This window comes from Halichoeres trimaculatus, unplaced genomic scaffold, assembly GCF_033239565.1.
Source record: "Halichoeres trimaculatus isolate MK-OKI-2021-1 unplaced genomic scaffold, fHalTri1.1 fHalTri1_scaffold_15, whole genome shotgun sequence".
Taxonomy (NCBI): Eukaryota; Metazoa; Chordata; class Actinopteri; order Labriformes; family Labridae; genus Halichoeres; species Halichoeres trimaculatus.
The window spans coordinates 5890254-5912759 of NW_027437193.1; the positions used below are offsets into that span (position 1 = coordinate 5890254).

Here is a 22506-nt window from a genome sequence, read left to right on the forward strand (position 1 = left end):
AAATGAGGGGGAATATTTGTTTTTAAAAATACTCGGCTACAAGTGTATAAGGTCTAAGTAGGGAGCAATGGAATCAGGCACCTCGATTTGCGAGGAGCGGAAATCCTCGCCACTCCAACCCGTTCACATGCTCTGATTACAGCCAATCGGCAGTGGCATTGTCAGATAATGATTTCATGGTTAACCCTTTAGGTGCTGAAACTTTGAGGTGAGGCTGGTTTTGATTCTTGGAAACTACAAAAGCATTTTTGTCAGGGCCATAAAAGAACAAACGTTTGGTACCTAGCTCTGAACAAGAGTCATAAATGTTGGTCCCTAGGCCTGAGTTTTGAAATGCTTGGTTTGTCAGGTTTTCACCAGAGATGGTCGAATACTGGTATCTGTATCAGGCAAATATCAGCCCTATTTCAAGGTACTGGTACTTCCAAAGGCTGCCAATACCAGCTAGGGATGGGTACTGAATTAGATACCTTTATAGGTACCGACCGAATTCTGACAAAAGTACCGTGTACTGATTCACGTAAAATCAAACAGTACCATGTTTAGGTACCTAAATGCATCCTTGTGACTGTGAGAGAGTGGAAGAGAAGGAGATTTTCCATGCTGAACATGAACACATCATTGCAAGGTTATATATTGAAGAATACATATGTTAAATAAAAAAAATGTAATATTTTATCATTAAACAAATTGATATTTTTCACCTCATAAACACAAAAAAGAGAAAGCAAAATTGGTACGGTTGAGCACCAGTAGTTGGCGCTACATTGCTGTGGTTTAACACTAACAAATGTGCCTCAGGTCCTGTTCACAACATAAACGAACCAGGGAGATTTAACCGATAAACTGATTTATTTTTCACTTTAGTTTAAGAAAAATTACTGAAACTCTGACAGCGGGTAGTTTTATTTTGCGCTTTTGTTAATTTCTTAAAAACAAGTCATAAACTGATGATTTGTCACTGTTCAGTAAAATTTCATGGATCAAAAGTACTAGTAGTATTTGTATCGGTCAGTACTCAAGAGGGAGTACTCGTACTGGTATCGGTCTGAAAAAAGATGTATTGAACATCCCTAGTTTTCACCACTGACTGAGCACCCTGACTGACCTGTATTATTTTGTTTTTTTCCGTCGTAGGAGCAGCGTGAAGGACATCTGATTCAGTTTTCTCCTCTTAAATTTTAACAATTAGGACCCAATTTCACATTTTCTGCACAGGAAGAGATCTTTCACTGGGATTTAACACGTTCCCTCCACTAAAAGTCCCAACCAAGGTCACTTCATAATGTGCACTCTACTGAATTTGTGCACTAAGGGAGAAAAAGTTTATTATTTTTCAAGAGCATCAGTTGTTTTCCCCCAAGCAGAGCACCGAAGAACACTGTTTCACATTTTCTGTAACATCCCTAATCCACAGTTAATAAATGATCATTTTCAGGACATCTATTAACTGAGACAACTGTTACAAGCTAAAGCTTTCCCATGATGCATCACTGCTCCTCTCCTCTTCCACATATTAAAGTTCACCTCTGGAGAGCGAACATTTTGGGATGACATAACAGTCCTGGTCCACCTGGGTCTGTCCCTGTCCACCTGGATCACAGCTCAGTAACAGTAAACGGCCTCAGCAGCTCAGCAGCCCCGGCCCAAGCTAACCAACCAATCATCATGAATAAAATGTTAATGGGCGTTGCTATGGTTACCGTCGCACAAGACAAACCAGCGGTGACCTTCTCCCAGCCCAGGTTAATGATTAGGAGACCTGAGCCGAGCATTGTACAAATCCCAGGAGGGAAAATTCAGCTTTGAAAAGACGACAGAGAGGACGAGGATGATGAAGGTAAATCAGTGTGAGGACAAAGACGGCTGATGAGACCTCACAGGGAGACAATAGATCATAAAGAGCTGCTCATCAGCAGGAAGTGGTGTCAGAAAAGGGCCTGTCATGTCTGAGTGACAATACAGCAATTACAGCTTCATTAGTCCACACAGTGTCAGGCTGCAACCTCCACTCTAAATCACAGGCTTGAGAAACACAAACAAGGTAGACAATGCGAGTAAATTTACCTAAATATTTCAAAGATTCAGCATTTCAAACTCCTAAACTGGAAATTTAACAACGATGGTCAAAAAACTGTAAATTCTTGATCCGTTTCCTGCTCACAGAAAACTGTCTAAAGCTCTTAGCACACCAGATGCGTACTTTTTGCGTGAATATTTTGCACATTTTTTATTTTTTTTAATTTACTGTTTTTCACTCCAGCAACATTTTTTTTCGCTTAGTGAAACTGTGGCTTTTTTTTTTCAGACCAAGGTCGATTTTTCCAAAGTTTTGCTTGTGACAAGTACACATCCGACCAATCAAAACGTTCATTTTTGACATGTCACATACCAAAACATTTAACATGGCAGACCGCTTGACTGTGTTTGCGTCCCAGCACCTGATTCTTATGACAAAATACATAAAAATTATAAAGACAATGATTATGAGGACAATGTTTGGAGGACAATGGCGGAGGAGATTGAATATGAAGACGGTTTGTGTATAATTAAGCTCCTACTGATGTAAATTGTATTTGTTTTGATGATTGCCGACACAAAGCTACCAACGCCAAAGCAACCATCCAAAATTGGTTGATATCATTTTTAAAATATCAGATAACAGCAACAACACTGTTCATGATAAACAGTGTTAATCAAAACCGTTATCGAGGAAAAATAATCTATATTTTGTCTTTACATTTGAGCATATTTCAATATTTATTCCTCCACTTGATCTTTATTCATCATTAACTGATTGCTAAGTAAATCACTGAAATATAAACACTTTCCTTTGAGCTCTGGGAAACATCATATAGGACGCTTCATTATTTTCTGACATCCTGTTGTTGATCAAGTTACGGGAAATCAACATTTTTAGGTGTCTAATAGGGCTGGGACAATGTGCTTTTCTCATGATTAAATCGTATTACGATTTTTGGGGTGCCGATTAGATTTAAAATGTGATTCTTCAATATTTACAATTTTTGCAATTTTCAGTTTTGCCATTTTAACACCAGACCCTGGGAAAAAGTTAAACGATGACGATAACGTCTATAAACTCTAATGTCAATACCAGGGGCCATATTTTCTAGGGATGCACCATATATCCGTATCAATATGGATATTGGCCGATGTTGTAATCTTTTGATCATATCAGTATTGGCCGGTATTTACTCATTAGCTGCCGGCATTTTCAGAGCATCTTGAAGGATCTTTCAAGACCCAATTGATATTGTTTTCTATGACTATGTTAACACCAAAACTACCTAAGAGTGGACTCTTGCTGTTTTTGATCCAAAAAACAGACATAACATACTTTTTTGATCGCATTCAGAGAGAATCATTTCGCCCTCTGCTGGAGAAAAGTGGAAACTTTTTTCTAATCCAGTTTTTAACAAAGACAGACATAAAGAATTTGAATTTGAAAAAAAAAAATTGACAAAGAATCACGATTTTGATACTGTCAAGCAAAAAATCTCAATATATCAGTTTTTGATCTTTTCTAAAGTCTAATAAAGATATATTTTCTTATCTTTTTACGACATGTCTGTGTTTTTCTATTAACAAGGAAATTAACCCAAAGGTGGGGAAACACTAAAACAAAAATGGGGGACGCTTCATGAGAATACTTCACATACCATGACAGTATACATAACCAGGGTCATACCATCCAGGATCAGATCCCCGTTAAAGCAGAGGCAGGAAAACCTTATAAGACATCTGCAAAGGTTTCCTGAGAGACGTCTGATGATTCCTGAGAATAACTGTGTAAATGAAAACTGAGCGCAGCAGCTTCAGCTCTCTGTTGTCTTTCTATCATCTCCTCAGCTGTCCTGTGGCTGCCATACTCTCTGTGTGCTGGTTATGTAATCTGAAGGAAGGAGGAGGAGGAGGGTCTGAACACACACACACACATATACACACACAGCTCCCTCTCAGCCTCGCAGCACCAGCTTCTTCCCGCTCCTCCTCCTCCTCCTCCTCCTCCTCTTCCTCTCACCATCTTCTACAACACATCTCTGCATCAGTCACTCTGCAGACTCTGAATCTCAAACCAGGAAAGGAATATTAGATATAACCTAAATATAGACTCCGAGCACGGGAGAAATTATGTCTTCAGGCTTCAACCACACACACACACACACACGCACACACATCTATGTTTCAGATCGATAGCTTCCTCTGTTAGAAACATAAAGCTCGACATTGGAGAGTGCGTGATGTTGTCATTCATGGTTGCCTGCTTTTGTTTTCGATCAATTTTCTCACACGCAGTAACAAATTTTAATCCATCTAACATTTGTTTATCTTGTATAAAATCAAATTGTTTGCTGCTGCAGTGTTTTTATAATGATTTCTGCAATTAAAGGCTGTCAACCGTGTCTTTTTTTTAATTGTGATTAATCACAGATTTTCCATAATTAATCACAATTAATCACATTTTTAATCATATATTTTAAATCCTATTATTTTTTCTTTTAAGCCAGTTGTAAACAATGTAAATGACTGCTTTGAGTGTCATGATTTGAGAATCATATGGATGAAATGAAATGCACAGATTCACCAAACTGATCTGAGTGCCTTATTTGTCATGTCCAGGGATTCCTTGATTCCGTTTTTCTTTGTATTCATTTCTTTCTTTGTAGATTAACTCAACAGAATGTAAAAACTCTGCAGGAGTGGGTGTTCATACAGTCTAGTCAGTGCCACTACAGTGTAAAGTCATTCCAAGATCATATCACTTACTCCTGTCCCAGGATTCCTGGTTAATGCAACAAGATTTGCACTTTTCAGGAGTTCCAGTTTGGATTCCTTCCCCATTTCTTCAATTTAAGTTTAATTCACAGCTCTGTGGTGACTAAGGCCATGTCCACACGTAGCCAGGTATTTGGGAAACCTCATATATTTTGATATTTTTACACCTGTCATTCTCACAAAACTGCAGTTTTATGTCACTAAATACAATGTTTTAAGAAAACTCCGGCCAAAGTGATGATCTTGAAAAACTCCGGTTTCGTGGTTTCATGTAGACACCGGAAAACAAAGCTTTGGGTTTTCAAACGTCACAGTTGAATGATAGGGGTCATTCTGATTGGATGGCACAGGTTTTACATCTGAAAAACACTGCCCACTATGGGTTTGGCATGCTCTGAGCCACATTCACTGGTGGATTAGCCCACTGTGTGTGGATAAAAGTATATTCATTTTTGAAAATACCCGGCTACATGTGTACAAGGCCTTATACACACAGATCTAGTGCTTGGTTGGCTGTTGCCTACTGAGATCAGTCTGATTAGCTGTACCATGTTCAGCTTATAGCCAGTAGCTCAAACTTAAAGTATGTCAGTGATTTTTTAATCCCCTCAGACACAATTTGCATAATATATCAGATTTTTTTTCCAGCTGTGGTTTAGAGTTCTTTAAAGTGAGATGTACCATTAAAAAGCGCCATGGTGTAGTTACTTTACACATCAACTCTAGACCTTCCTAACATCACAATCAAGACAACAACACTGGATAATTCCCGTTTATCCTTTTTTTGTAATTTCACTGTGAATAGTTTTCTGAAGCCCTTTTAAACCTTTCAATTTCAGTTTGCACATATTGTCATTAAACATAAATTAATTGGGGTTTTTTTTCTCATTATTAAGAAATCAAGTCCTTTATTTTCGTCATTTTTTGGAAACTTTGTAAATTTGGAAACTAAAACATTCAATTTTTACTAAATTTATACATTTTCCGAAATTAATTTACTGAACATGCTATCTAATAACATTTTAGATGTACTGTTTTCATTTCTATCCCAATATAGTTTTGGCATTCTTATTTGTATTCTTCTTGAAAATATTTATCTGTATTAGTTTAAAGTATTTTTACAGGGCCCTAATGTCACAAAAAGTAATTATATTTATCTTGTGACAAAATACATTATCTTGTATGCACAATAGAATGATTATATTTGAATAAACTATTATCTTATGCACTCAAGGCGTTCACATGTTCCCATAAAATGATTTTATAAGGCTCCCACATGTTCCCACAAGACAAATATAAGAAGAAACAAATGAAAATGCTACTTTTCTGTATTTTTCTACATCATAAACACCCTTTTTTTAATGTTTTGATCACTTTGGCATAGTTATTATGATTTAAGCATGTATATTGTAAACAATACATTCCTAATGTATATTTGTAGAGTTATTTTGGTTTTATTGTTGACCTAACAGTTAAAGATGAGTCTTTAAGTTGTCAAACAGTGCAGAGCAGCAGATGTAGGCCCTCTCTGTAGTGTAATGGCTAATTATTAGCTCCTGCCTGCTGATTGGGCATTACTCTCAGGTGTGACTCCTGGTTTATTTATTTATTTTTTAATAAATGCTGGTGGAAATATCTGAATGTTTAGCAGCTGCTTCTGCTCTTACAGGTTAACAGTGTTTGTTTTTCCTCCGCTCAGGTGAAGCTGCAGTGAACCAGCCGCCGGTTCATGTTGACACAGATCAGTTTCAGGAATCGTCTCCTCGGGTCTGTCAGGAAAATGGCTCAGAGGAGCTCTCTCCAGCTCCACTGCTGCTCCGGTTACGTTATCCCTCAAATAAATAATAATCGATGGTTTACTCACCAAATCTCCGGTCAGCAGAGGCGGAGGAGCAGCTCAGGGAAGCGATGAGGAGGAGGAGGAGGTGGTGGTGGCGGAAGGAAAACAGCGAAAGATCCATGTCTCCTCTTTGATTTCTCCGCTCAGTTAAAAAGCCATTTTTTTTCAGCGGGGTTTGGTTCAACTTCCCTCCCGCTCAGAGTGGCCTCTCTGCGGGTAGAGGAGCAGAGCAGAGCCGGGGGACGCGGACGGTGGATGGATGTTGGAGGAAGAGGAGAGAGGATGCAGGGCGTTTCTGCTGCTGCTGGGGGCTCGAGCTCTCACGCCGTTAAGTTCAAGAAGTTAGAGTGTGCGTGTTTCCGGTGTAAGATTTCAAAATAAAGGTATCATATTACAGAACACTGAACAGCTCTGTGACGTGCTTAAACTGCAGTTCCTCGAGTGGCCACTTGAGGCTGTCTACAAAAGTACTGAAAGCCACATACACACCCATGCATATTTAACTTTATTTTATCATTTAATTGTTTTTGTTGTTGTTGTTTTTGTTTTGTTTTTTGTTTTTTTGTGTATAAAAAAACATTATTGTAGTTCCCATCTTTTTAGCTTTAAAATTAACTATATTAATGTAATAATATCATATAAATGTGAATCTTATTTGTAATTTTATATGATTATTATGTCTGATGATTTGATTTTTGTACAGATAATACAAAAACAAAAACAGAAAAAAAAATAAATAACAGCTGTTTCGCTTCTTTGGCCAAAATTATGAGGTTAAAAGTGACATATTATTGTACAGCCACCACAACACTCTCTATAAAAAATCCCAGACTTTAAATTTAGTCTTTTAACATTTAATTTAAAGTTAATTGAACAATTATATCTGAAACTAGCTGAGCTGAAAGTAGTGCGATCAGTTAAAAAAATATCTAAAAGACTTCAAACAACAGTTTTTTTTTTAAGTATCGAAAATTTAACTTTTCCCATTGCCTCTGCTTTGTTTTGTTTTCAAATATGTAAGCATATGACCATTAAAAAGTACATGGAATAAGTTATTTTTGATCTACTAGCATGAAAGGATTGTTAAATAACATTAATTTGGGTTACAACAGTAGTCTGATTTGTTCTACCAGCATTTAAACTTCTTGGTTTGTTGAGCTATTCCAGGTGAATGTTTCAATCTGGTGATATTTAACAGTTTTTGGAATGTTAGAGAGATGAAAATTACATCCCCAATGTCATTCATGTCTAAAACCCCACTATAATATGCAATTATTCCATTTTTGATAGGAGGTTCATTCTTTGTTATACTTCTTCCTACATGTAAACCGATCCTTGGAGACTCTTATTTTGAAGGTAAAATTGTCAACATCCTCTCTGGGTCTTCTCATGGATTGGGTCCTCTGATTCAGCACTACTGCTGCCTTCAGGTGTTGTAGGAAATTATTAAGGTTGAGTAGGAAGCAGGTGAATAAGATGACTTCACACAGGAAATTAAAAACAGTTACCTTAAAGCTCCTGAGTGGAGTTTTTATTTGGTTATATGGTTACGAAACTCGCTATGACCGATAACGGCAAAGAAAGTTATCAGCCAAAACTTGATTAATTACACACTTAAAAAAATTCTGTGTTTAATTTGCTAAAACTTGAAGTGAATATTGTAAATTAAATTAAATAGAAGGTTTTTGTGTTTTGAAAACCTTCTGTTGTGGTAAACAAAAGAAACATCAGACATGGCAGTGCTGTACAGCTTCATGCTGCTAATAGCCAGCTAAAGCTCTTTATTTCTTTTTAAAAGACATTTAGGAGACATTCTGAAACATGGGAAACTTATTTCGTTTTAAAGTTTCTTTTTTTACACATGATATTTTCTCTGAATCAAGTGAATTTTTAAGGCACAAGATAAATTAAGAAGAAGACTAAACCGCCTCTCAGAAGACAGAGTCCACACTGGAGGCAGCGCTCTAAAATCTTCATGTTTTACATTTTTGTTTCTTACAAAATAAAAGCACACAAGACAAAGAGAGTGACAGCTAGGAAACATAAAAAAACACTGAAAGACAAGAAGAGGAAAACATACATACACATGTGTGAATACTCTTATGATGGGCAAACGCCTCCTCTGTATCAACACAAGACTGCTGCTCTTTGGCTTCTGCATTGAATATCATTTACAGAGTATGAGTGATGTTAATGACTGATATTGATCCCGTGTGAGTGATGCAAAGTCAAAGCAGTGTTTGATATGATGTGCATGAAAAAAAAACAGTGAATATACGCAAAAAATAAAAAGTAAAACGTCATTTTAACACTTGTTTGCATCTTATGGAAGCCCTTAGCGGACATTTCAATCTTTATTTAATCCACTTTCCTGTATTTTCTCGAGATCTTCCCTTATTTAACTCGAATGAATAACTTTAAAAAGCCCAACACAAAGGAGAAAACAAGCTTTGTTAGTATTTTTATGTTTAAATGTTTAAAACAGTAAAAAAAAAAATGCATGTGTACATATCCACTTGGGGCTTCCGTAGAATATCGTTTCAGAGTGTATATACTTTATTTCACTCTGATGATAAAAAAAAAATAAGACAAAAACACGTTTAAAATGTCACAAACAACAAGTTAAGACTAATGTTGATTTATAAACACAAAGTGAGCAACCCAGAGCTACAGTTGTGGAGTTTTTCCGCTCAGACAAACAACATGCTGATCAGGAAAATGTCACTTTTTTATTTATTAAAGCCACTATTTGTAGAAATTTCACACTTTCTTGTTTGTAGAAATCTAAAGCTGTCTCTGTGAAGCTTTCAAGCCATAAACCTTAATGTTTGTAAACCTTTGATTCTCAAATAAGAGTGGTAAATACTGAATTTGTCCCAAAGAAGAGCAAAGAAAAAACTTTGAAGCTGTCCAATAAAGACCTGATTGATAGATGAAAATGTTTCAGAAGGGATTAAGGTGGTCAAAGTTTCAGAATTTGGATATCTTTTAAGTCCACCAGTTATAAAAAAAATGGTATCAGACAGTACTGAAGCTTTCGAAAAGACTTAACAGAAATATTTACAACCTAGAGCTGCTGCGAGAGAAAAGTCAGTGAAACACAAAATATGACGTTTTTTAAGCGAGTCAAATGTTGGGTCTGCAAACAAATTTGTACTAGTGTTGTACCAAATTGAAATTCTTATATTGTGAGAGGATTCAATTCAACACATCCTTCTCCAGTGATTCTAATCATGGATTGAATTCAGCTTGACACAACTCTAAAACTGTGTTCAATGCGCTTTTAAAATGTTCTTGTTTTAGTAAAAAAAAATATCTCCTCACAAATCTATCTAACACAGTTTTGTCATTACAAAGTAAAACATTAAAATCATTAATAATAAGAGTCAATTTGGCAGATTTTTTTATGTAAAATATTGGCAGGAAGAGATGAAAGACATGGCAGTGAATTTTTGTAAATGTAAAAAGCTGACAACAAGGATCAGACTGATTAAAACTGAATTCATAACAAATCAACTGGCAGGTAAATATGGCATCAGAAGGAATGGCTACTCTGTAATTTGTCCATTTCTGTGATGGTTCAGTTTAGCTGTCACTGCAGCATTTTCTAACACAACCACAAGAGGGAGCAAGACTGAACTTCTACAAACAGTGGCTTTAGACACATGAAGAAAAGTTGCCCAATAATGATATGACTTAACTTATCACCAGCCCGCTTTGAAGCAGGATTACTGTGAAAGAAGTGTTCAATAATTGCGGGGGTTGCTAGTTACCTTCATCAAACATAACTGGATAATAAGACTGACAGTACTGTGTGTTAAATATAGAGCCTGCAATGGGAAAGCTTAAAACTGCAGTTCCTGGGGTGTCCACTAGAGGCTGGCTTCAAACGACATGATTCCCCATAAGGTACCATGTTAAAATGAGCATTTCCAGAGAGGGGTAAAATATGTTTACTGCCTGATACAGAAGCACCTCTGGTCTCTATGGGTTGTTTTTCAATTTGTACACATAGGCTGGGCAATTTTAGGAAAAACAAAACAACACAAAACAAAACAAAACAACTTCACATCTGATCATAAAACTCAAGACAAAGACATGCACAAAAAAATTCAAAATTAGGAACCAGCTGAGTTGCATTGTTGCAGTTTTGTAGTTGTTTAAAATTTGTTTCCAAAAAGTGGACGTAGCCTTATAGAGAATGCTGTCAATCTGCAATATTTCAAATGACCAGCAGGGGGAGATTTCTTGTTAAAAAGAAAACAAATGTAAAAAGACTTGCTAAAAACAAGAAGACTCTTTACATCTTTGGATTTAATCACCGGTATTGTAACTACACAGTTTGAAGTCTTGATGCTAAGCTAAGCTAGCCCTTTCCTTGCAGTAGCTCTATATTTAACAGACAGTCGTCAGTGATTTTATCATCGCTCTGACTTTTTAAAATCTGACCCATTCATGGTAAACCTGATTCCCTTCGACAGACATTGTGATAACAGACAGATAAAGGCAACGTTTAAAGTGTAACTAAAAGAAAAAAATGATCCCGAACATTTAAAAAAACACAGATGTGCAAATATTCAGATAAAGGTAACGCTCTACAACGATCTTAATCCAGCATGATAACAGAAAAAGAACAGCTGCATAACATGTAGCACAGTATTTGTGTATTAACAGTTCTTTTCTATTCATACACACTTTGTTATGGTAGAATAAAGCAAAGTGCAGATGTGTTACCGAAACCCTGCAGGGTGGAAAAATTCAATACTACTCGTCTCTTTGGTGGCGTCGCACCCTGCGACCACCTGCCAGCTCTGCTTTGGAAACTTTATCCAGAATGTTACGCTTTAGATATGAAAACTTAAAACAATCATTTGGCCAGGTAAGAGACAACACCTTAGTCTCTCCTACTTCTCCAATGCACCGTCTGTTTCCAGCTGCTTTGCATATATGTACAAACTTTTACAAGGTCGCCAAAAATCCAGCGTGAAAATGCTGCATCAGCAAAAAAATAGATAATATCTGTCCTCTACGACTGTTTATAATATGGAATATACACTTCCACAGCTGAACTTTATGATGCATTTCAACTCCCTTTAGTCCACCAGCCTTTCACTTCTTAAAGGGGAGGTTTGCCTTGCGACTGATGTGGTTAAATGAATGTAAAAGCTGCTTTTTTTGTACAGATACAAATAAAAAAAATCAAAAAGCCACACTGTGGACTGAAGTGGAAGTGTGTAAAGTAGATGGTGATATGATGAAGATAAAGATGAAGATTGTCTATAGTTGGTGAGGCTTTGTCATGCCGTCTTCACTCAGCTCAAACCTGCAGGAGGAGAAAAAAACGTTTATTTTGGACAACAAATCATGAAACTCTGATTTAGTCTTAGTCTTTTGAATAACACACAATTTAATTTGAGTCATTTTTTTAGTCATCTGAAACCTTTTAGTCTTAGTCAAGTTTTAGTCGACTAAATACCATAAGAGTATTAGTCTTAGTCTAGTTTAAAGTCATTTAGTTTTAGTCTAGCTCAAGGGTCTTCAACCTGCGGCTCTGGGGCCTCATGTGGCTCTTTGACGCCTTTGCAGTGGCTCCTTGACGCTTTAAAAAATATAACTGAAAAAATATTCTTTATTTTTCCTACAGAGGGTATTGTTGATTAAAGACACATTTAGGTAAAAAAAACATTTAAAATTCCAATTTTTTTAAATGTTTGGGAAAAAAATTAAATGTAAATGAAATATTGGCAATTTTTTTTTAACTTTGCTGATGTTTTTTTTTTCAATTTCTAAATATCATTTTTTTTAATTTTGCAAATTTAGAAATTTTTTGGAATTTTATGAAATTTTTGAAAATTTTGCTAATTTTAGGCTCATTTTTTGATATGATAATTTTGAAATCTTAAAAAAAACTTTGGTTTTTGGATTTATTTATTTTTTGCTCATTTATATGAAATGAAAAAAAATCCAATTTTCCAATAAATTATCATTTACCGATAAAATACACATCACGTGAGTCAGAAAAACATTTCACCCTCTGCTGGAGAAAAGTGGTAACTTTTTTACAATTCAGTTTGTAAACGAAGACTTAAATGAAGAATTTTAATTTGAAAAAAAAAAGTTTTTTTGACAAAGAATCCTGTTTTTAATATTGTCAAACCAAAAATCCCCAATTTTCAATTTTTTTCTCCCACCCCTATTTAGTTATGTGGCATTTTAACAATACATAAACTTGGATGATGATTTGCAGGCAGCGTCACATATTCCCTTACATCTTGTCTTCTTCCTCTTCATCTGGAGTTTCTTTTTCATCCTGCAGCTCGTCTTGATGAAAACGTTACTTAGTTCGACACATGGTGGCGTCAGGTGCCTTTCTTCTGTTATTTCTGGCCTTTTCAGCTCCACTCTTGCTCTTCTCACTGTCTATATTCTTGTGTTTTTACCATTGACTGTGTAATAATAAAGGTTTGTACTTGCACTGCTGCATGTGCCTGTGCTTGGACATGTTGCCAAGGTAACGGGTGGCAGTTAATCAGCTGTTATCAGCTTCTATGATTCTTTCAACCCGGTGCCACTCAGGGTGTTTGTCCCACACAAACATTTTTGTCTCATCTTTATCTGTTGACGAAAGTGTCCGTCATATTTTGTCACAGTCTTCGTCATCATGTCTAACTTTTTATTTAGTTTTTTTTTTTTTTGTCCGTGAAAAAGGTTAATTTATGAATATTTTTCGCCATAGTGTTTGTCAAAACTACTACCATTAAAACCATCCTAATTTCCAGATGGAGACTTTTACAATAAAACAACAATATTAAATTCTAAAAACATTTTGTCCACTGCATAAATCCTGAGGATAAATTTATAGACGGATGGGAGAGTAGATACTGAACACTTACCATTGTGTATAACCCTTTGTGATCTCATCGTGGGTCAGATCCACCAGAACCTGATGAGAAAAGACAACACACCTTGCTTTAGCGCCCCGCAGAGGAGCTGATGTAGTTGCACCATAAAATCTGGAATAAAAATCTAATTCGTCATTTGACACAGTGAAGCTGAAGATCTCTATTGTGTTCTGCACTGTGCGGTTTCTATGCAGATGTGTAGCTCTAGAAGAAGATCCCAGTAAATTTGGATTTGTTGTGTTTCAGGGTATTGGTGTACCTCACCTTTCCCAGAAGGCCTTTGTGTTTGGACAGCAGACCTCCGCCATTCTTCACCGCCACATCCAGAGTCCGTCTGTGAAGCTCCACAAGGGAGACGGTGAACTCAACCCTGAGCACAGATAAAGAGGACGAGCACACAGCTCATTAACATCAGTTACTCCTCAAAAGCTTTGCTTGTGGATTCAGGAAAACGTGTGACTCACGTGTGGTCGTAGACCGGGTTCAGCGTTTTCTTGAACGTGTGAGTTTTCCTCCGGCCAGACCTCCGCTTGTCAGGGAGCAGGTAGAGGCGGACATAAGGATCTGAGCCGTGGTCTGTGAACGCGATCAGGTTTCTGAGGGAGGAAAGACAATACGGTTGAGCATGTATTTAGCTTGTTTTAGGTAAATGTGGTTTAATTGTGTAGCTCTGCTCTCACGGCTCCACACCTGCAGGCATGAACGACCACGATGAGCTTGTTCCTCTGGGAGCTGTGACGCAACGTCAGCTGGATCTCACCCAGCGGGAAATGACTGGGGCCTGATCCACTGCAGAGACAAAGAGCGAAGGAAGTAAATGTGAGGTTTCCGTGCAGATGTGTAGCTCTATTATGTCTTTGATGACTGATATAAGACTGAGTTACTTCTGAAGCTGCTGGAGTCTCAGCTGCAGCTCCTGCGCAGCGTACGGGTTGGAGATATCAGAAGCAATGCTGGGCGTTGGCTCTTTCCCTCCAGCCAGGTACTGCTGTGAACCAGAGATGGCCAGGTTGGAGGAGCTCCTCCCGGTCTCAGCCAGACCCTGACCTCCTCCTGCTCCTCCTCCTCCCAGGCCGAAGTCTGTGCTTCCTGAAGACCTGTAAGGGTCATTTGCCTCTCTTTGCCGGTTCAGCATATCCTGAGCCGACACGGAGGCGGAGCGGGGGATTTCAGAGGCAGAGGAAGGTGGTTTTTGGGAGTCAGAGGAGATGGAGGGTCGAGGGGTGGAGTTAGACGAGTTTCCCTTTCGGACTTGCACGGAGGATGGGGTGGAGTCTGAAGGCGAGGATGCGCTTTTGTCCAGACACAACACCTGGAACAACAGAAAGAATCATTTTGTATCGTAAAAAGTCTCCACATGCTCATTTTAACATGTCGTCACCCTATTAAAATAATAGCTTAAATCAATTTTTGATGAAAATGAGTTTTTGCCTGTTGCTTCCAGCCCAGCGCAGCTCCAAATCACTAGCCAGACTCTTCTCCTCTGTTGTTCCCAAATGGTAGAATGAGTAACCTAACTCTATACAATCCACAGAGTCCCTTTCTACTTTAAGAGATGTCTGAAGACTCATCTGTTCAGGGAACACTTAGACCCTTAATCTGAGCCTTCCCCTCTTTGTCCTCAGAGGTAGAAAGAGTCAGAAGGTCTAAGACTGAGCTCTTATTGATTTGTCTAAATTCTTGCTTGTGTTGTACGTCGCTTTGGACAAAAGTGTCTGCTAAATGAAACTGTAGAACTATAGAAATGAACAAAAAATAACTAAAAAAAAACAGCCCTCAGACCTCCAATGTGTTATAACCAACTGACTTAATGGTATTCCTCAAGAAATCTGCATTATACATTATATATAACCACTTTCCAGGAGGAAACCCGGAGGATTGTCACATCTGTTCTGCGTTAAATATTTATCTCTCCTTCCTGTGGCGCTCCAGTGCAGCGAAATATAAAAAAGGCATTTATCCAACATTATAATTTTTATGATACAGAAATAAAAGGCAGGTGGTCTTCTTACCCGCAGAGCCATCTTCATCTTAAGAGTGCAGCCCGGTCCGGAGTTCTTGAGGAAGAAGCGCTGGTTCAGCGTCATCTCCTCGGCCTCCAGCAGGCGCGTCAGAGGCAGCGTTAACGTCCCCAACGAACACTCGTGTTTCTCATCCTTCACCTGAAAGATGAACTCACATCACCTATCTGTCTTTTTATAACAGAAGAGGAAAAAAATCACACACATGACGCCTCCGTACCTCGACCTCCAGCTCCTGGCTCTTAGGGTTGTGGATGAGGAAGGTGAAGGCTTCCTCCCACACCGGCTCGTTGGTTTTATATCTGGTCTGAACGTCGGCAGAGGAGAGAAGGAGAAGTTTTGTTGTAAAGTTTTGGCTGATGAGGATCAAAGTAAACAAGGGATTCCAGGGTTTTAGAGTCTCACCTTGCTCTCGAAGGACTTGTGTCCCACAGTGAACTGGACAAACGGACTGGGGTCACTGGTCACTTTTTTACCCGACTGCAGAAGAAGGAAATCAGGTTACACACGAAAAAGAGGCAGTCTTTATCCTCTGCTAATGTTACTCCTGGTTTCTAAGGCTACTACGATTTTGTTCTCCAAAATCTTTATATTTCAACAGTTAAATTTTTATTTAATTCTCAAAATCTTAAGTATTTTTCTTTAAATGCAGCCCAAAAACTCACTGCCATTAAAGCAAAAAGGGCCAGCGAAGATTTGTTTTGCATCTGAATTTAACCTAAAAATTCATGTTACAAAGGAAAGTCTATTTTCTATATTTGTTAAATATCTTCAGGGCTTTAACTTTAATCTCAGGATTCAGTTTTTTCCCCAGACGACTCAAAGACTAATCAGAAATGTTGAGATTTTCCTTAAAATTTTAAGATGTCTGAGTTAAAATCAGAAGTTCTGAGTTTAACGTCATGATTTTTTCCATTTTATTCTGAATTTAAAGTTAGATTTCAACATTTTTTCCTGAGAATTCTGCCTTTTTTCCCTAAACTTAGTCCCTTTCTTATAGTCAAAAAGTTTAGAGATTGAGTCAGAATTCTGTGAAAAAAGTCACAACTCCAAAATAAACAGACTAAACTGCTACTGTTACCACTGTGTTTATGAGTTATTAAAATAAACATGCAATAATTAGTCACTAAAAAACTACACTATATCAAACATCTGTTAAAACATGGTTGGATCAGCATGTTTGTGTGTTTATAGCACTCAAAGTTCACATTTGTTGCTCCGACAGAATCACAACAGGACGTGAGATAAACTACTCGATGCTTCTCGTCGTCACATTTCAGCCCTCAGGGGAAAAATGTGATCATCTGAACGTGAAACAACATGAAGTCTGAACAACATGGAGTCTGAACAACACACCAGATTGGATTAAAAGAGAAGATCACTTCAAAGATTGAGAATCAGAGGTTAAAGGTGTGAAGGTGTAACAATGTTGTTAATTAAAACACACATTGTTAGACACAGCTTTAGTCACAAACATGATTAGTGCAGTTTGTTAATGATTCACAGCAACAGTCAGTGAGTTAGGACGGTTTAGTTACTGAATTATACCACTCTGGAGTCAGTCACTAATGTAGTAACAGCACCCCCTGGTGGACACACCCCTTAGAGAGCTTAATGGGTATATTCATAAAAACTTTAGTGTTTAAAAATCTAAAAAATGTTCTCTCCCAAACTCAAAAAATATTCAAATTCTTAAGATGTAATTCCCTTATATTATATTTCCCCAATAACACCATAATAAAGAAAACAGTTATACATGTAACATTTTTATTTCAAAGCCTCTTTCTTTAACACTTTGTTGAACCAGATTTGTGACCTAAAAGATGTACAATGTATGAATTGTTGTTTATGATCACTGTTTCAGTTGCGTCGTTTTAATAGCAAAATGAGCAATAAAAAGTAGATTAACTCTTAATAACAGATATTTTGCACTATGAGAGCATTTTAAACTGTGTGCTCACCTGAAATTACAGGATGCAGTGTGTGGCCAAAAGTATTTGGACACCTTCAGGTGTTTGGGATTGTTTTTTCATTAGGTCTTGGGGCTTCAGTCCCAGGAAAGGACACCTTAAATTCTGCAGCTTATTTTTATATTGTTAACACTTTAAGGCTTGCACTGTGTGTTTAAAGTAGAGGTGCATGATGTTTACCAATCCTATAAATTATAAGCTAATTTGTTTTTCCAATTCTGGCATGAAACCATGATAGAAGTTTTTTTTGCTCTCGTATTGAAAGCATACACATTCTGGGGCAGTATGCCATCTCAGCGTGGATTCATTCAATTGTTTAAGAGATTATTGCAAAACATGTGCCACAATCATTCAGAGAGTAGAAAAAAGTCTTTAATTTTTAACACGACTAATCTTTAAGTCTTCTAAAAAGTTGACATTGAATTAGTATCAGAATCAATAACGCCTTTATTCCCCAAGCATCTCAAGACTACAAGAATACATGTTTCATTTTTTCTTTTGCAAATTGCTCAGTTCATTTACATTCTTTCAGTGCGCTATTTTAACTTTTAATTTTATTTTAATTTAAATGTGTGTATATTTTTTAGCCTTCTCTGTACAAGGTTCTTTATAATTACTATTACTATTATCATTATTATTATTAGTAGTAATAGTATTAAGAGTTGAATAAATAAATAAATAAATAAATAAAAACAATAATAATGGTAAATAATAAAATTAATAATAATAATAATAATAATAATAACATTATTATTATCATCATTATTATTATAATTAATAATCATTAATAATAATAATCGTAATAATAACAATAATAATAATAATAATAATAATAATAATAATAATAATAATGAGAATTATTATTATTATTATTATTATTATTATTATTATTATTATTAATTTATATCTTACAACTAAAGTGCTTTTTTTTTATATATATATATTTTGTGTGTATAAACAATAACTGTACAGAGAGAGTGTGGTAAACTAGAGACAATTTCTCATATTCTTGAGAAACTTGGGGAATAAAGGCGATTCTGAATCATTGCTTTGGAGATGTATGAAAAAATATGAAGCAGCTGTTTAGCAGAGAAAACCAAAAACTAACAAAAGAACAAATAAGGAAATTAACTTGCCTTTATTTCAAATTAAAATCATGAAAGTTTAAAAAAAACAGGTAATTAATCTTATTGGTAACCATCAGGAGTGAGTCATTTTGGATATCGAGTATCCCTTCTCTAAAGTTTTGATATTGCAGCATCAGGAAGTAATAAAGAATCCAAAACCATGTGTGTCCAGAAACTTTTGGCCACACAGTTCGGGGTTTGAGCCTGATTAAATGAGTTGTAGTTCCTCTGAAATAATCCCTCCTCGGTGTCTGAGCGGTACGTTTGTGTGCTTCGTTACCGTGTCGTTACCTTGATGGCCTTACTGAGCGAGGCCTTCTTCAGCCCCGCCTGGTTGAACTCTAACGGATTGCGCTTTGATTTTCCCCCAGGGACAAGGCAGGAGAGAGCAAACCACACACAAACACACACACAAACACAAACACACACACACCAGCAGGTTATTAGGGAAGAGAGGGGCATGCAGGGAGGAAGACGAGGAAACACACCAGCACCAGACGATGAGACACGATGAGAGGGACAGAGAGACAATATGGATGATCACATGGTTAATGTCATTCCCTGATTAAAACCTGGACATGAGGAAAAACTAGAGTCCAAACAAAACTGGAGGCAGATACTGACACTAAACATTGGGATTTTTTTTTATCAAAACAAAAAATTAAGGATGTCTGCTGCCAATATCTGCCACAGGCCAACCACAGGGGGTCAGTATTGTTTGGACTCTGGTCGGAATAAAACAGCATTGATTAGGATGGAGGTCACTGATAAAAATGGAGATGAATGAAGATAAGAGTTAAGAATCAATCTGTGAGAGACAGCTGAGATGGTTTTATGCTGCAGTGAGACATTTATATGTTTATATTCAGTCCATCTTTATCAAATGAACCTCGTTTAAAACAACACACTGGAATGGAGGTTAAACCAAAGCCTGTATGAAACACGGGCCTAATCTTTGGCGATATCGCTCTTTGGTTTCTGAAAAGACGCCTTTAAACTCAAAGAGTCGCCATATTGGAAATGTTACTTTCAGCTAACCAAGAGATATTCTAAGACATGAGAAACAGCTGCAACCATATCCTGTCAGTCAACTCAACCATAGCCTCAATTCCGCAAACTTATGAATAATTTGCCTTGATGTCATAAAATCCGAGGAGTTCTAAAAGTGAATCCTCTGTACAGGTTTTGCAAATTTATAATTAAGCTAGACCCTTTAAATTATCTGATGTACCAGGCTGTAAACATGTTTTAACTCTGCTGTCAAAATTGACTTTTCAGCATAGGCTCTAATGGGGATCGATTCACTTTTGGGGCCAGTCTCTAGTGGACATTTGAGGAACTGAAGTTTTTTTGCATTCCCACAATATTTTTCAACTCAGAAAGGTCTCAACCATGGCCTCAATTACGCAAATTTATGAATAATTTGCCTTAATTTCATAAAAACCGAGGAGTTCAAAAAAATAAATCCTATGTACATGTTTTGCAAATTTATAATTAAGCTATAGACCCCCTAAACTATCTGTACTAGGCTGAAAACATGTTTTAACTCTGCTGACAAAACTGACATTTTAGCATAGGCTTTAAAGGGGATTGATTCACTTTTGGGGCCAGCCTCTAGTGGACATTTGAGGAACTGCAGTTCAACACAGAAAGGTCTAAATTCCTGCTTAGCTGAGTTTTTAACTCAGCAAAGCTCCAAAGACACATGACACTGGTACCCTGAGCTTGAATCTTAGAATAGACGATCAACGCAACATTTTGGTTTTATATAAGGCATTTTGTGCTGGATACTTTCCTCTTTTTGTGTTCATATAATGCTTATTCAGGTTTGACATTTGTTAAAACTTTGTGTACTAATGTCCTTTTTCTAAAAATCATTGGCCCCATTTCCAAAACAGTTTGATAAGTATCAAACATTTCTCAAACCAAGTAAAGGGGCGTAACACTGTTTATAGAAATACAGCCATACCATGAAAAGCAAGGTTGAAACCTATGGCATTTAAGTTACTCCTCAAGGACAAGACACAAAAGTAAGAAATGCTTTTAAAGAAACATGCTCTGGGTTATTAGGCTCATGTTTTCTATAAAGTTCCACTGTCTCCAGTGTTTCATGGAGGGTTAACCATGAGCTGCCCTCTGGTGGCTGAGTCTGGATGGATCGCCATAAGGGAGGCAGATGACCTGTTTACACACATGATGAGGGTTAAAAAATGGAAAGATGGAGGAAAAGCAATCCACAGAGAATTCACCCTGCCTGCTCTGAACTGTCTGTTCAAAGATCAAAATGCACTCCTTCCTCTTCAAATGACAAAACAGTGTAACAACACCATCTTCTAATAAGCAACAGCTTTTTTAAGGCTACTACAAAATCAAACTACACCATATGATAGATTACACATTATCTCATCCTTTATGGCAGTTATGGTACAATCCATTTTGGTAAGATAGGTTAAGTTAAGAAGAATATCTTCGACATGAGTGTAAGTAACAGAAATGGAAGGATGCTTTTGATCGCTGTGAAACTAAAACCTTCAACGATGTTGTTTTGGTTTCTTTTAAATCCTCAGCTTTGCGATCAGTCAAAAGCTACAAATATAAATCATAAATAACACATTGATGAGTTCAACTCATGCAGTAGTAGGGATTCATGCTCGACAGTCAAACAGCTCAAACCTTTGCTTCCTATAAAACCAAACTCAACCTCTAATTACACCTGGGTTTAGGTCAGACCACGCTAGGATGCAGAAAAACAGCGAGCGCACTCACAAATAAGGTCCTATAGAGAGAGGCCGTGTTCTCGCAAAACACGAGGCCCGCCGCCCGCCTCTCTTTTAAGTATCCAGAGCCCAAGTTCCCCTCGAAGACGCTCTTCAGAGGGGGAGGAAGAGGAGGAGAAAGGAGAGATAGAGAAGAAGAGGAGGCTGAAAAGAGGAAGGTGAGGCCTACACTTCAACCTATGACATACATTTCCAATTAACCGCTCTTTAAAGGAAGGGTCTGCAGGAATTTCCGTTACTTGCTAGTAAACTCAAACTGGGCTCCTCCTCCTTGGCTCAGTGCCAGCGGCAGCACACACCCACAGCCTGCAACCATGACTACGTGAACCCACTCACTAGCCCTACAACTACCTGTCACATCGTGTTTCTACGTGGGGGAGACTCGAGAGCCGTGCACCTGACTTAGCATGTTAGCACAAGCAAACCACATTTGACACAGAAAGCTAACTTGCACCACTCTTCGCCCTGTGCTGCTCTCCAAGTTCCCAAAAGTGAGTGAAAGTTGAGTCAAGCTTCACCTTCGTTAAGAAAAAAGCTCTAAGTGTTGGCCTTTTCATTACACTTTGGTTTTATTTTTCTTTCTCCATGCTACATCCACTACCGTAGCCGCTCAGGATAGCTTCTCCCACTCGCTAATCAACCCCAAAAGTCACTCACGTACTGAGAGTGCTTTGATTGGCTGATATAACTGCCCTTGCTCTTCCCTCAGAAATGCCCCAAAACAACTAAAACATAAATATACAGGCTGAGGAGAGGGTTCAAGGCAGACTGACACCGACACACATGTATGGAGGCCCGGGAGTGACAATTAAGCAGGATTATTCCTGTAAAAGTTGACATTTCATTTTTTATGATAATCCTGCAGACACTGCCTTTGAACGAGAAAATGGTTTTCTTGATTTAAAGCTGCAGACAGTATTTTTAACAAGGATGAGAAAGAAATCCATAAAAACAGAGACTAAACTGCAAAAATCTACTCATTAAATTTCCTGCTCTGAAAATTTAACACCAGTAAAGACCTGCATTGGTAGTTTAGTTTTGTCAAAACACCTAATATCTTATTAGTTTTCAT

At 37.4% G+C, this 22506-nt stretch overlaps 2 protein-coding genes across 5 annotated transcripts in view; both read right to left on the reverse strand.

Annotated features, from left to right (window-relative positions):
- LOC141804092 (receptor-type tyrosine-protein phosphatase N2-like) overlaps window positions 1-6975 on the reverse strand; it is a 238389-nt gene extending 231414 nt beyond the window's left edge. The window contains exon 1 of the mRNA XM_074688343.1: window positions 6662-6975. Coding sequence (XP_074544444.1) covers window positions 6662-6758 — 97 coding nt within the window. The 5' untranslated portion in view covers window positions 6759-6975. The remainder of the gene's footprint in view (window positions 1-6661) is intronic.
- Window positions 6976-8382: 1407 nt separating this feature from the next.
- Window positions 8383-22506, reverse strand: part of esyt2a (extended synaptotagmin-like protein 2a) — a 53713-nt gene continuing 39589 nt past the window's right edge. The window contains exons 15-25 of one of the 4 annotated variants that reach the window (XM_074688057.1): window positions 21424-21525; window positions 18949-19011; window positions 15966-16040; window positions 15781-15867; window positions 15552-15701; window positions 14424-14851; window positions 14230-14328; window positions 14004-14135; window positions 13804-13909; window positions 13531-13580; window positions 8383-11960 (exon numbers count right to left, since the gene is read on the reverse strand). In XM_074688057.1, coding sequence (XP_074544158.1) covers window positions 11915-11960; window positions 13531-13580; window positions 13804-13909; window positions 14004-14135; window positions 14230-14328; window positions 14424-14851; window positions 15552-15701; window positions 15781-15867; window positions 15966-16040; window positions 18949-19011; window positions 21424-21525 — 1338 coding nt within the window. In that variant the 3' untranslated portion in view covers window positions 8383-11914. The remainder of the gene's footprint in view (window positions 11961-13530; window positions 13581-13803; window positions 13910-14003; window positions 14136-14229; window positions 14329-14423; window positions 14852-15551; window positions 15702-15780; window positions 15868-15965; window positions 16041-18948; window positions 19012-21423; window positions 21526-22506) is intronic. The other 3 variants (XM_074688059.1, XM_074688058.1, XM_074688060.1) reach the window with 3 other exon arrangements.